The sequence below is a fragment of the Chamaea fasciata genome, unplaced genomic scaffold, assembly GCF_029207755.1.
Source record: "Chamaea fasciata isolate MVZ Bird 193981 ecotype frontalis unplaced genomic scaffold, bChaFas1.0.hap1 SCAF_14, whole genome shotgun sequence".
NCBI classification, from domain to species: Eukaryota; Metazoa; Chordata; class Aves; order Passeriformes; family Sylviidae; genus Chamaea; species Chamaea fasciata.
Genome location: NW_027094099.1, coordinates 6850443 through 6866019, shown reverse-complemented (window position 1 = coordinate 6866019; position 15577 = coordinate 6850443). Strand labels below are relative to the sequence as shown.

The 15577-nt window shown below is 37.5% G+C and overlaps 1 protein-coding gene across 2 annotated transcripts in view; it reads left to right on the top strand.

Moving 5' to 3' along the window:
- Positions 1-8459, top strand: part of CGNL1 (cingulin like 1) — a 39071-nt gene extending 30612 nt beyond the window's left edge. The window contains exons 14-18 of one of the 2 annotated variants that reach the window (XM_066195892.1): positions 2638-2721; positions 3836-3960; positions 4516-4624; positions 5498-5661; positions 6228-8459. In XM_066195892.1, coding sequence (XP_066051989.1) covers positions 2638-2721; positions 3836-3960; positions 4516-4624; positions 5498-5661; positions 6228-6369 — 624 coding nt within the window. In that variant the 3' untranslated portion in view covers positions 6370-8459. Of the gene's footprint in view, positions 1-2637; positions 2722-3835; positions 3961-4515; positions 4625-5497; positions 5662-6224 lie in introns of both variants that reach the window. The other variant, XM_066195891.1, reaches the window with a different exon arrangement.
- Positions 8460-15577: the final 7118 nt, after the last annotated feature.

Sequence of the window (15577 nt, the reverse complement as noted above, 5' to 3'; positions counted from 1 at the left end):
ACTGATGGCATCTAAATTATTATCAGAAATCAAATTGCTTTCACTGTAATGAACTCAACAGCTGCTTTTAATCCTAAAGCTGGCACAAAATGATAAAGCTTTGTGACATCTGATACAGTTGCTTTTCTCATTTCTTTGTTGTTAGCATTCTTCAAATCCAGCTGTGGTAAATGTTGTCTTAAGCTGCAGAAATAGTTTATTCTTTTAACACAATTATCATGTATTAGACATAGGAAAGGTAGAACATGGAACATGAAGTCCCACGTGGTACATACACAGAATATGAACATGAAACTGGTACAACTTACTGCTGTGAAATAAGTGGAACTTCAAGCACATTTTAGCAGACAACTGCTTTTCTACTTTGTGCATGTTAATTATGTGTTTACTGGTGAAAAACATTAGAAGATAAAACAGTTTCTATCTCTTCCAGCAAGAATTCTATCTGCTGTCCTTCTCTTTCAACAAGCTCTTGTATATATTTGCACATAGCTTTCTGATCCTAATCAGATATAGCTCTTTTTCTCTCTCCCACTACCTTTCTGTGAGGTAGCTTTTACCAAGAGGTGTCCAACAACAGTAGCAGTCATCTTGGAAATACAATAATTGTCCTCTAAATAATTCCTTAGTTTGAATCTTGGGAAGGCTGCACAAATTTGTTACAGCCTCTGAGCACAGTAAGAGCACAGTGGAACCTCAGAGTGGTCCATTGAGCAAGTTCCTACATAAAACAAAACCCCTTTCTTCAGTTAACAGCTACATTTTTAATTAGTCATTCATTTTACCACAAATTTAGCTGTATTTTTTCCTGTGTCTGCCTAGCTAAAGCAATTACAGCAGAATAAATTCTATGTAAACCCTCACAATGTAACTTTTTTCATATATTTCAATAATAAATACAGCTATTGTACACATGTGATTCTAATTTGTGTCTATAAAATAATACTTTACTGTACAATATTTTACTATATAACATATAAAACATTGTTATTATGAGGCTTCCGTGTGACAATGAGAGCTTTTAAGAAATTACCCAGCTGTTGAGAACACAGCTACGTGCTGCCATTGGTATTCTAGGAGCTGTTATGACCTTGGTTTTCAGGAATGCCTTCTACACTTCTATCCCCATCCTGTGACATAGCATATGCAACTGCATGCATTGCTGCCATTATTTGTATTCATATGTCAATTTCCAAGCTGCAGAAACAGTGCAAATTACTTCCTTTAACCATGAATAACTAAAAATATATTTTTTAATATTATGATGTGGTTAAAAAATAAGGCCTAGGGTAAATTTTTATCTGCTGTACTTGTTTAACCTTCACATTCTTAACATTGCTTTTGGATTTTTTTATGCAAGAATTCCCAAGGACTTTTGAAAGACCTTTACTGAGATAAATCTGTAACTGAGAGTTGCTTAACTGGGATGGTGTGTTTATGCAAGTTCTTATGTAAGTGATGTAAAGCAGGGAAGAATGCTGTGGCCACTGAAATCTTTAGCAGTTGTTTTCTTGCAGGTACAGTAACTGGTACAGAATACTCACTGTGTTCCCCAGATGATATCTATCATAATAAGCCCTGTGCAGTGTAAACCACAAATGCTGTGGTAACATTCGCTGTGCCTGTAAAAGCAGATTTTAGAGATTTGTGGGGAGTCTCAGAAAGATTGGAAGCAAGATGAGTATTTCAAAAGCCCTACAAACTTTGTTCTTTAGCACCAAAGTTTCAGTAGCAGCTGTTAGGCAGTTTAGAGTTTTTCTTTGAGCTCAATTCCTTTTCCAATCAAGTCTAATAGTGAGGTAAAACAAACTAATTCTGCATTCTTATCTTGAGTCTGTATTGATTAGGTGGCTTTTTAACATCTTTACACATGGAGAATATATATTCCTTGTGGTTGCTGAATATGGAGTGGAAATATTAAAAGAAACTGTAGAAAAAGTAGTCTTTTTACAAAACAAGCAAAACCTACCCCCTCTCCAAGTCTAGAAGTTGGTGCCCCTCCAGTGCAAGACATAAAATTGACTGGAGGAGGGGAGCAATGTTTGTGTCCATCATGCAGCAGAGCCTGTTGAAAAAGAGCTTTTACTACTCCGTACATACAGAAAACTGCAATTCTCTGTCGAGCATTTTACTGAGTTCTAGGCACTTGTCTGCAGTACCAGCTTGTTTTTAATAAGGAGAAACTTTACTTAGACTAGTCAGTAGCTTAAAAGTGAGGTGCTGTTTCAGAGGTTCAGACTTAAGTAGGAAGAAAACAAGTGACAAAGATGTTTGAAGATGGATGTGATGTTCCCAGAACTCAGTGTCCTGCCAGATGATGTGTGTCTCATACAACAGCTTAGAGTTCAGTTCCTTGCTGCAGAACGTACACGGTAAACATCAACAATATCCAATGTGGGTGTGAAATGCCTAGAATGAGTACTGGGAATAACATGGACTTCCTGAAGCAGAAATTTTGGTCCAGTATTGCAGCTGTAAAGCTCATCTGAAATCATGTGTATGTCTTGAGTTCTGAGAACGAACAGATTGCTTATTGCATTGGTATATGTAGTTTATATATATACGTACACACAGTATCATATAGATAACAGTTATTTAAGTCTCTTATTAAAATTTTGTGTCTTCTTTCTCTAATAGATTGAACAAATGAGGACAGAGCTACTTCAGGAAAGAGCTATAAAGCAAGACTTGGAGTGTGACAAAATTTCATTGGAAAGACAGGTAATTATGTCTGGTTGTAAATTACCACTTTAGGAGCTGTTCTGCCAAGGGTTAACAGTACTTCAGGAACACTACTGAAGATATAATTTCAAGTAATTGTGATTTTAGTTGAGTGTCTTCTTCTGTAGTAGTAAACAATTCTTCTGCAGTTCAGTGGTCTTTGAAAGCAAGATTACTTATCATAGCCCTTAGGTGAGATCCAGAGGAAGTCATAGTATTATTTGAAAACTCAAGAATATAAACCAGATTGTCATGGAAATTTAGAGAACAATGTTAGTACAACACACCTAATTAGGTGCTTTCAGTTATGTGACGTTGATCTCATCTTAATTGTTTGAGAAAAAAGAATGCCACCTACTGGTATATACTGTGTACATTCTTATACTTTAGTTCTGATCTTCCTGTCACAGTCCTTTTTTCTGTATTTGAGACCTGAGATAATGCTTTGAATTTCTGTAACAAAGAGCTTTATTCTTCTGTTTATCATGTAACTCTTTATTTGTTGTTTTTTTTTTTTTCCTGCCAACTCTTTGACTAGGTCCCCATTAAAAACTTAGCCTCAGAAAAATGTAAGTGTAAATCTTAGCAAAAAGTCTCCTTTTACAAATCTTTTTTGAACTATTTTTGAAGTAGGAGTAGCAGTGGAGAGTAAAGAAAGGCAGGGGGACACCCCAGTAACAGCTTTAATGAAGTAAAGTTGTATTGGATGTAAATAATTTCTTTGTCTACTTGTTCTAGCCATACACCAGTGATTACAGGGCAAGAACACAGAATTTTACAAAAGGATTGGATGGAGGATAAGACAGATCTGACAGAGTATTTGAAAAAAAATTGACATATTAAAAAGTACTGCTGGAAAGGGCTTGCAACTATCTGAGGTTTAAGTGTCCGTTTAATCCTAAAACTTTACGGCAAATTCTTTTCAATAAGTCACAGTAGTAGAAAATTTGTTTATAGTAAACCGTCAAATCTCAATGACTTTCCATATTCACTTATCACTATACTGATCACTGTACATACTGATGTATGTTTTCCTGGAGACATGAATTTGGTGTTAAGGTGATATTTGTCAATCTGAGTAAGTGTGTATTAACCAAGTGTGTTCCAACTATAGAACAAGGACTTGAAGAGCCGAATCCTTCACCTGGAGGGTTCTTACCGATCCAATAAGGAGGGACTTGTTGCTCAGATGGAGGCAAGGATCACAGAGCTGGAAGAACGACTTGCAAATGAAGAGAGGTAAAACCAGTTATGTCAAGATCAAAACATGCACGTTTATGTTTGTTATTATGGCCTCTTGCTAATATTAAATCTCCATTACAATTCACTTGGGTTTTTTTTCACCAAATTCAAATGGTTACTGTTTCATCAAAGAATTGCAAATCTTCTTTTTGACTGCAAGGACAGTAGAAGTTTGTCTTAAAATTTAAAACTGGGCACATTGCTAACATGGTTTCACAGCTCGTTATTTTATAAAAGTCTAATATCAGGAACAGGCTTAGAAATATTAACTGTACTATGAGACATTCACTTTCATGTTCGCTTTTTGTTTAATCTTGGAGTGTATTTTTGATGCTAAATGTTGCTGTGGTGACAGAAGAAATTCTCCTTAGTCATTTCTCTTTATGAACAAATTTCTCAATATGTTGCATGGAATCAGTAAATCCAAGCAGGGAGCCAAAGTATTTATTTAATTCTTAGAAGACTGTTAAGGAATTAAATTATCTGGATGGGGAGTATATCTCAGTTCCTTTTTTACAAACCTGTCTTTTGTTGGTTTTGGTTTTCTCCTAGGGACAGAGCCAATTTCCAACTAAGTAACCGCAGACTTGAGAGGAAAGTGAAGGAGTTAATGTTGCAAGTAGATGATGAACATCTGTCACTGACTGATCAGAAGGACCAGGTAGAGGGAAAGACTAATATGCAAATATCTGATATTAATCCTACTAGCATAAACCATCATGTATAAAAGATACAGGATGAATGGAGGTAGATTCTGATTACTCTGTTGTTTATTTACTCCCTTTTAGTGATATTTACTGCTGCCATTGCATCATGTGCTTTTGTCTAGTACTAAATTGTTATTAATTTTGAAAATTATGAAAAGAAGTTACAGAAGCAATCCTAATTTAAGAAATAAAGCAAATAACAGACAGTAATTGATCCTATAAATACACCAACAAGTAATATATTCTGTTTTGCCACCATAAAATTTTGTTTAAAGAAAAAAGCTGTTTACTGTTAAATACAGGCTGTAAGTCTAAAAGCATGCTGATGTTCTAATAGCAATGTGCTCTACCATTACGGTGGTCTTTGTTGATTAAAACATGGTTTGTTTCAGCATGTGAGCCAACAGTTAATATTCTGCCTTGAGAAGGAACAGTGTCTTTCAGACTGGAGACATCCATTGCAGGAATGGTCTTAAAAAATCCTCTGGTTTTTTGAAATGTATTTTACAGTATCCGTCTGTTAAAGTTGCTTAACTTATACACGCTACTCTGTCTTAATTGATAAGCAGCTCTTGCTGTCACATAATACTGTCTTACTCTACCAAAGCTCTCTGCTTGTTGCTGGTTTTTCTTTGTAAAAAGACCGTATCACATTATTTTTATCACATTAAAGTCTAATGCTGACTTTCAAGTACTTCTGAAAGAGAAGATTACAGTGTCACTACACTGGCAAAGTTTTGTCTTTATTCTCCCTCTCATAGATACTGGAAGAATAAAATTGCTTTGTTAAAATAGTCCTCTAATTAGATGACATGTAAATATTGCAGTTGAGTTTGCGTTTGAAAGCAATGAAACGGCAAGTTGAAGAAGCTGAAGAAGAAATAGACAGACTGGAAAATGCAAAAAAGAAACTTCAAAGAGAACTTGAAGAGCAACTAGACATAAATGAACAATTGCAAGGACAGCTTAACACTGCAAAAAAAGAATTAAGGTAGGATTAGTTGTTAGGCCTTCCAGTTCCGTATCACATCACTTCTCACACATTTGACCGCTTGCTCCTGTAGTCTATAAACTGAGAGCTTCCTCTTCAAGTTTGTCATCAGCACACACAGTTTGACACAGACCTGTGAAACTCTCTAGGTGTCCCAGCCTTCTTTCCAAGATCCCCCTACTGAATAGTCATTGAGGCATAAAATGGAATAAAGAGGTGGGACTTGACACTCTTAACATTTGTAGCAGTAAAAATTTCCCTAATAGCTGAGAGGTACGGTCATTCTGTGTTAGTTTTACTTGGCCATCTGTGAACATCCTGGAGTGCAAAGTTTGCAGTTTCCTCTCCCTGCCACTTTAGTTAGAGGTGCTTGAAGATGTGATTGTTCTATCTTGTGCATGCTTCCTTCGTGTAAGGTGTAGTCTATGATAAACTACCTCTGCTGGAGCACTTTAACAGCCTTCAAAAATGTAAATCCTGCCTGTCAACGTTTAAAGTTTTGTGTAAGTGATCTGTGTGTAGATGTGCTGTTTTAATAGCAAATATGTGTGTTTTTGTTTTAGTAGACTGAAGAAGTCACCAAGTAAAGTGTTGGCAGATTCTGATGATGATGATGACGATGATGATGATTTCAGCACGGATGGTGATAGTCTCTGTGAAGTACCTGCAGGAAATAATTTCTCAAAAGATAATGACACAAAAATCTAAATAAGTAGGGATGCAATTCCTTGAAAGTACTGGAAGAATAACATAACTGGATATTCTAGAAGCCGAATGACACAAAGGGATTTAAGAGTTGGGAATATAATGTTTCCATCCATACTGTGCCATTTTCTTATTTAGGTCTCCACTGTTTATTGTAGAAAACAGGATTGCATTATAAAACAGCTATAAAACTATATATATATGTATAAAAATATGTGTGTATATATATATAACTGCTACTGAAAATGTGAGGATAGTGTTTCACATTGGAAATGGGGTTTTGCTAAAATTCTGTTCAAGTAAAAAGCCATCTGATAGTAATTCAAAATCAGTTTTTAGTTATTAAAAGCATTTCCCTAAAATTTAGGAAACTGTGGAAGATTATTTAATAATTGTAAGTAAGGGGAAATTATGTATAAAATGTAAATATTTAAAATTTGATCTTTTTATTAACTACTTTAGTACTATTTTGTAAAGTTTCAAATATTATATAAATCAGTTTGATATGTAAAATCTTTAAGTTCATACTGAATGCTATGTTTGCGTTTCACTAAGAAGAAAACGAATGAAAATTAATACCTTTCATGCATTACAGAGCAGATTCATAGTTCCTGGGCCAGGAAGTACATTTTAAAACCGGTACAGGTTTTATTGTATATGTTCTGTATATTAGAGGTCAAATGTTAATCCTGCCTGTGGACTTTAAAAGGACCATCACATCTGCATGATGAGACAGGCTTGGCTTCAACTTCCTTGTAAACTTCATTTGGGAAGCTTTCTGTTCTTAGTAGGGAAGGGTGAGAGTGATGTCAGTTATTACTTGGTATCTTTCATTTCCTGAAAGGAATTCAGTTCTGCCAGAGGCAGAATGTTATAGACCTGCTGATTTGAGAACATTGGGACAGTCCTATCTTGCAAGTTTCTAAAGAGTCCCACTTGTACCAGTAAAATTACTTGTGGTCTTTGACTTAAGTACATGCTTATATCTGTTAATTGATAAAATAATATTATGCTGCTGGCAAGAAATTGCACCAGGGAAACAGAAAGCATGTGATCTGATTTTTCCTTCTAAGTCCTTCTTGACCGTCTGCTTGTGATATATTGCAGTGCATGGTCATATCTGCAGATATATATTAGTATTTCAGTTTACAGAAGTATCTGTATTTTCGGTTATCCATCTATTCAACAACTTTGTGAGAAATTTAAAAGAAAGAGCATTGAAGATTTTATTTTAAAAACATTTTCTATTTTGTTGCTAAAAATATTTTTTGCCATTTGTATTACACCAGACTGGTTTTGCTCCTTTGCAAATCTACAATTCTAAGGAAAGGGCATTACTACAAAATGTTGTTAATAAACCATAGTTAGGTCCTGTCTATTTATCAGTATTTGTCCTCAGTTACAGGTTAGCAAGCACTTGTTCGTTGATTTGATCAAGTAATCATGGAATTTTAAAAAATACTTTGAAATGAAGTTGCTGGGAGCTTCCATTATTCCCACAAAGGAATCTGCTGCAGAGAACAGATTAACAGCTCTGACAGCGAGGCTGGCAGATGTGATTAAAGCAAAAGTCCTGACAATGGCAGTATCCATTTTCATCCAGTTACGTGAAATGAAACTCCTGCCTGCGAGGTCAGAAATATATGCCTGCATAGAAGATCACAGACTCTTTGCCATGTAATTCCCTTCAACTTGCTTTTGATCATTTGAGTTATATGGGAAATAATAGTAATGGCATAGTTGTAATACTTTGTCTCTGAATCTTGTATCTTTGCCAGTAGCATACACATGGAATTTTTTGCAGTACTGGCAAATTACTATTTTGACATCACAGAAACAGCCTTTCATCCAAAAAGACCTGTGCTACACTGTACTGACAATCATCATAGAAACTACTGTATTTGTTGTTTCATTTGCATGTTTATGTAGACTTGACTTCAAGCAACTGATTCCAATCCCCAGTACTCTATCCTGTAATGTTCATAGATGACTTATTTCAAACCACTGGAAAAAAATCACTTAATATTGCATCTACCTCCAGTTACACTAAACTGTAAAAGAAAAATTCACTTAAAATAAAGCCAGTGCTCTCAGTTCTACTTTGTGCATATAGCTTGATATGACAATTGAATTTCATATAGAAAATGTGTTTAAAACATAACAAAATATCTGGGAAATACTGATGCTGTAAACAAATTTCTGCATGTTCTTCTCTTTGGATAGCTACTTTCTTTGCAACTTGTAAAGCAGGTGTAACATCTAGAAGACTCATCATTTGATCTTAGAAGGAAGAAGACAATATTGATGCAGTCTCCTACTGGCCGTGATCCTTATTAAACCTCCCTCTCCACCTGTGTTTTCAAAAAAAGGACTTGTCTTTGGTTTGTTCGTTTGACTTGCCAGTGGCATTTCCTCTTTAGAGTTCTCAAATAATATGACTTAAAGGCTTGAAACACTGAAAAGGATATTTCAATTCATTCACCAAGCAGTTGGTAGCTCTGTTAATAATACATATTAACTATGGTGATGGTAAAATCATCTTCATTGCAACAAACAAAATTTATAATAGTTTATGGTCATCTTATTTGTTCACTCCACCTCCTGTTTGCTGTGATCAAAACTCATCTCTAGTCAAATATAGTTTAGAAAAAATTTCCTGTTTTTTTCATGTAATCCATTTTTAAATGAATTTCAGAAGAACCTCTAGACCAATAAAAGGAAGCAAGAGGGGGAGTTATATAAAGAAACATGGTTACAAGACATTCAGTGCCTAGAAGTCTGCATAAGCATCAGAGTTTCTAGAGTATTACCAAAGACATGGCTTGAATTCTGAGCTGTACAGACCTTCAGTTTTCTTCCAAGGTACTAAATATCTCTTAAACAAAGAGACCCAAGCTAAATCATGTTTTCTATAAGCCTAAACTGATGATTTTTATAGTGGAAGCTTGTCTCTTGGTGTTAGTAATCTATAGTGAACAGTGAACTTCTTGTCCTTTCTGGGATTGATGGCCTTGGTTTTCTGAGTCTGCTTTTGTAGATAGGAGAAGACAAATTACTTCTACAAGAGTTTTTTTATGTGCTAAATCACCAACATTTGGCAAGTGCTCCAAGATCTTTACATGGCAGCTTCTATACAGTGCAAAATAGGGAAATGTTAAACAAGTGAAGAAAATCCCCCTGTTCTCCATAGACTCCTCACTCACTAAGTAATGAAATTAAAGATACTCGTCACAATAATGCATTTTAAATGCCCTTGAGTTTGGAAGGCACCCCTTTTCATAAAAGCATTAAGATATTTCAGACATCATATCTCTTGTTAGTGCCTGAAGAAATAAAAAGGAAAAGTTGTCATCTCCTTGCTGTCCCCTGTACCTGTTTCCCTGCACTGCACTTTATTTAAGGAAACTCCTGTACTATGAAATACTTTAATTCATCACTTCCTTTGTACTGTTCAATCACCAGGCACATTTTCCCCCCACAACTCCTGGTGATGAGACTGTAACTTGTTGATTAATCTGTGTATTCCTCTGATTTATCCTCTTTCTTCTCTACTTAATTCCCTTTTCCTGATTAAATAATCTGTTCTGATTTATAAATTATTTTCTAAACTGTTCCAGAAGCCATGTGTTTTTCTCATTTTTTACAGACCAGCTGTGTGCTTTGCTGAGTGAGCTACAGAGTGCAATAGCTTCAGCTTTTAAGCCTTTTCTGGATCACACAGCATATTTTAGTAATTAAATGTTGATTCTTTTAGCTTACTGGAGCTTCCTATCCTGTGAGTGGAGCTACACATTTCAGCTGCCTAATTTCTACCAACTGCAGTTATCAAGTAACATTGCAAAATGTTCAAAGACTTTGCTGAAAGAGCAACATTCTTTAGAAATTGCCAGAGGTTTTAACACATTTAATTTCTTCTTCTTTGCATAAGGTTCTGACTAGGTCACATGTTTAACCCCCTGACCCTACTATGTTATACTGAGGGAAATTTCACTGTCATCTCAGAATTTACTCATGAGCACTGGACTATTGAGAAAAAGGTATAGAAATTAATAGAAAGGGATTTTTTTAAATTACAGGTTTTTCTTTTAACATGTAAGAAAGGAAAGACTTAAGAAGAAGGGGAGTGAAGTTTAGCAGACAAGGCCAAGTGCAGTAGTCAGTTTGCCTCACCTACCTCAGCATGACAGCCCTTTAATGGTTGGTACCAGTGAACCTTATGTGAGGTCAGCAGAGACTATTTTATATGAGCTGGAACATTTGATCTTTTCTCCATTTCTAATTACAATTTACTGCTTTATTTAGATCCTGAAGCTTCATGACATTAGCTGAAGAGCAGGCAATAAAAAGATTTACTTAAATTCAGAGCACAGGTGGAGGATGAAAGTTTAAGCTCTCCAAGTTGTCAGTAAGAAGATTATAGGAACACTTCTGTGTGAGTGCAGAGGAGGAACTCATTACAGGTAACCTGACTTTTGCCTTGCCTTCTGTGTACTTCTACTTCTTCAGCAGAATGGGCTTTCTGAACAATGCTTCATGTGTTAGATTACAAAGCTATTTTCCCTAGTTTCAAGGACTCCTTTCATCTTCGTTGCATGCAGGCTGGCTAAGATGGACCATACCAAAAGGCATAATGGGAAGTAAGGGAAAAATAGACAGCAGGAAAGATTCAACTCAGGATCCAGTTCTGATTAATTTGATTTTGACCTTCCCTTCACTCTTAAGGATCCTGGCACACATCTGAGATTGAAGGTCTGGCTCTGCAGTAACCAGCAGGCTCTGTGGAGTGTCTTTTCTGCAGAACAACAGCCTTAAGTTTAGATTTCCTTTCTTTATGGGGAGTTTCAAATCTGGTTTTCTTCTGACAAGAAAATGGTTTCTTGTGTAACAGGTACAATGGCTATGGAAAGTGGAAAGGGAAAAAAAAAATAGCGTCCAATAAGACTATGTAAAAGCAGTAAAATCAGCCAACCAAAGAAAGGAAGCTTCCTGAATTAGGCTATGTGTACTTCAAACACAGCCCACTGTGTCTTGCTATTTCAGTACTTATTGTGCATGGTGTCCAGATATTTTAGAGATAAGATCAAATTCATAATTTAGATCAAAATGTCCCTCCCAAATGTGAACTTAAGCATTACTGAGTCACAATGGAAAACTATGCTCTGTGTGGATATAACAAACCAACTCATAATGTTCACAAACTTGGAAATTCAGTTTTCTAAACGAAACAGGTTTCATTTAGAGACCCTGCTGGGCCAGCTGCTTACAATAGAGCAGCCCTATAAAGGTGCAGGTAGATGTCTCAGGACTACCAGTCTGTGCTGTGGTGTGCTTTCTAACCCAGTACCTGGCTGATGGTCTCTCTTGCCCTTCCGAGTTGTGGTTCTTCATCAGTGACAAGTGCAGACTCTGTTGGAAGACCCAGTGTGTGGCTCAGATACATCAGACCAGAGAGGAAGTGAAGAGACCTGACCACCAGGTGTCTGGGAAACAGAGTTAACATTGGCCTATTCACAGCAATTAGAGGTTCCCAGGTGCTGACAGAAAGGTGTGGCTGTTGGGACCTTCTGCTTTTTTTGGCAAGTTTACAGTTTGGGGGTATTTTGGTCAGAGGATAGAAAAGAAAAAAAAAAAACAAAACAACAACTCAAAAAACACCCCTGTCCTGATAGTACTCTCCAGGTGTCTGCTGGGTGTTCTCGTTCTTGTGGGTGAAATCTGTATTATGTCCCTGGCATTTTATTTTACTTCACTTTTGCTGACCATGTGTCCACAAGTACAGCAGGCAGTATGTGGTGGTGCAGTCTGCTGTCGTGACATTGTCAGGGTGATAGCACAGGAAATGTCAGTACACACTGGGGCCATGACATTAAACACCTGTCTTTCAGCTTTATCTGAGCAAAATAAGGATCTTTTTAAACTTGTGCGATATCTGCTTACCTCGCCTCTTGGTGAATGTTTGCATTCACCTGGTGGCTGTTACTGAAAAGCCTCACAATGCTTTTCCAGGGAATGCAGGTGCTTATGGCTCAAAGCCGGATTAGCCAAGCCTCAAGAGGCTGTGTCTAAACTGCAGCATCCGTCCGTGTCAATATGCCATTAAATGACTTTAGCAGCTGCAGCTGAAGGGCAGTGCAGGTGGAGGAAGGAAACTCAATACCGGGAAGCTCAGTTGCTGCTGTAGTGGGCTCAGGTCTGTTCTGGGGGGCATCAGCACCAGTGCACAGGCTAATGGTTGCATTGAGTAACTCTCCACACTGAGTGATTAAATACTCCTGTACTCCTGTGCCTGCGAGCCTAGAGCACTAGATATCAGGTAATTGAGCTTTGATTCCACAAATTTTTGTAAAGTCGTGTCATTTTAGCTCTTCTTCTCAAGTATATAAAAATACCAACCAGGCACAGAGGAACTGTGCCTCTTACCACGGTTGTGAGTGTGCCCAGCTGTGAGCCCTGGGAGGATGCTGAGTGGAGATAGAGAAAGATATAAGCAACACGCTTTAACTTTGATTGGCACTTTATCTTGTCAGTGCAATTTTTCTCACCACCTTTACCATTTTTACGAATTAGAAGTAATGTAGAGGGGAAATGGGCTATTAACACCCAATTAACTTTGCTACTCCTCTGAAACTATTTTGTGCTTAGCAGAGCTTGGTATTTCTGGCTCTTGAGAAAAAAAAATACTGTTTTTCGACGGAAAACGTTTGGAAATCCTAAACTCAGGAACTGCAGTGGAGAGCCAGATGTCTCGGGGGAGCGGCGGGGGAGCGCGGCCCGCAGGGGGCAGCAGAGCGGGGCGGCTCCGGCCCCGTGGCCGCCGGCGGCTCGGGGCATCTTCGGTGCCTCCGCCGTGCAAAATCAAGTCTCTGTCGAAACACAGGACAGAACTGCCAGGTTTCCCTTCGGGAAGTAGTCTGTTCAGAAAGTGACGTGCTGCTCCACAGAAATCCTTTTCAGTGTAGAACCACAGTCAAAATAGCATTCAAGATGTTAAGGTGCAGGAAGTGACTGATGTGAGAAGGAGGATGGTGCTTTCCTATAAAAAATGTTGGTGCTGTAAGTACTCAGATACTAGTGCATGACTCTGTAAAAAGACAGAAAATTGAGTGGTTCTGAGTCTGAAGAAATTAATTTATGAAGGATAAAAAAAGCTCGGAGTGTCTAGTCTAGACTGTTCAGTGACACTGTAACAAGGTGTCAATCTCCAGAATAGAGCAAGGATAATAAAAATCGGTGTTTGGGTTTGGTTTTTTTTATACAGCATGATTAGACACACTGGTATTGATGGTGATAATTTATCAAAAACCAGAAGTTCACAGCTGGTAAGAACACCCATTCGTGAAAATGTCATGACTGGAGTTACGCCAGACAAAGATCAATCTAACCATACCATCTGTACATGTACTTGTGTGCCTTTCCTGCACTGCAGGCATCCAGCCTGGAGATGAGGAAGTTTATGTCAGGTTCCTATCAGGGTCAAAACTTCAGCCAAATATGATTCAAGTCACTGTTTTTCTAGATGCTTCCCTTGTTGTCAGAGAATCACCTTTAAACTGAAATTATTCCCAATTATGATGAAATACTGCTTATGGTTACAGCAGATTTATGCAGAAAAGGCATCCTATTAAACAGGAAGGTTTGTTTGTATTGTTAGGATGCAGAAAGTGTTCTAGTTATACTCATCTTCCCCTGCAATTTACACCCACGTTGGGCACTGTCCTTTGCATAAGCCAAGGGGAGGAAAACAATATTCTATTGAGAAATCTACAGAAATGTTCAGCAGGAATACAATTATGGAGAACACTTTAACATTTTTTTGTCCAATGTTAAATTCTATAGGATCTTTTTGTCTGTGTTCTCTTCTCTTGTTAATCCATCAAAATACTAAATATGTGTATTAACAGAGGAAACCCCAAAATTCATAGAGACTCTGTAACTCCAGTCATATGAGAAGTGGGAAGTGTACCAAATGTCTCAATAAGACCTTGCTAACCTGTCTGCTGTCAGAATATTTTGGTGTACTTTTCATTCTAATCCTTTACCAAAAGTACACTGTCATAGGACAGTGGACTACGATTTTGAAAGTGTTTGTTACTCCAAATGGTTCACTTAAAACAAGCTAGAAAATCAACAACCATCAGGTCTTTTCAATGTCTCCAGTGCATGCTATTAATATATTATAATCTCTGTTCTGCAGAAGTAGAAATTACTGGGAATTTGGCTATTGATTGTAGAGGGAGAAGGATTGGATCTTGTGTTACTATATTAATCATTGGGTAAATGTTTCTCTAAAAGGTAGGAATATAGAAATTTCCAGGGGCAGACTGATAGTCTAACATCCTGTTTTCAACAGCAGCCAATTCCCAGGGCACCACAGGAAGGCAGATCCCCTCCTTTCCTTCCCCTCACGTCAGTTGTGTCAGAGAATACTGTCAGTCTCTCTCAGGTAAATCTGGCTGATAACTCAGCTGATTTCCTGTCAGCCGGCTCACCCTTCTGCCTGACCTAAACCTGAGCCTGTAAACCCACCCTCAACCACGTGTGTACCAACCTCTTCCTTCAGGGCTTCTTCACTCTGTGACCTGTGGCAGCAATGGATCTCCAGGTTAATTATAAAAGGCAATAAGATATTTCCTTTGTGCTACTTTAATTCTATTAACCCACATTAATATCCAGAGCATCTCCGTTTACTTCTCAGTTATTATCAGACAGATGCTAGTAAAAATGGAGCACAAGTAGGGCAATTTTCTTGTCATGATTTTTGGTGTCTTTCTGTTCTTGTTCTGCACCAGGGAGAATTGGTGTTTCAGACAGGTCTGTTCTAAGCACTCATTACTATCCATACCCCTCTTGTATCTGCTTTCTCTGCTTATGTCCAAACTGTCATGCATGTGACTGTGGATGTGTGAATTTTAAAAAGCTTTGTGAATTCTTTTTAGACAAAGCTAATGGGAAAAGAATACCCCTTGCAGAAGCTCCATTTTGAAATAAATACAGCAGTCCTATACTGTTTGCTTTCCATGCAAAGCTGCAACAGAGAAGAATTTAAATACACCTCTTCATATGCCATTTCTGTTTACCCCTGCAAGGTGATAGGATTCTGCCCCAGCAAGAAATATAGGAAAATGTGCCCTATTAGGCCAACTCAAGGAGGCTTAACAGAATTCCATGTGTTAGTCAGTCCAGCCACTCAGGTCGCTTTTCGGTCCTTCAG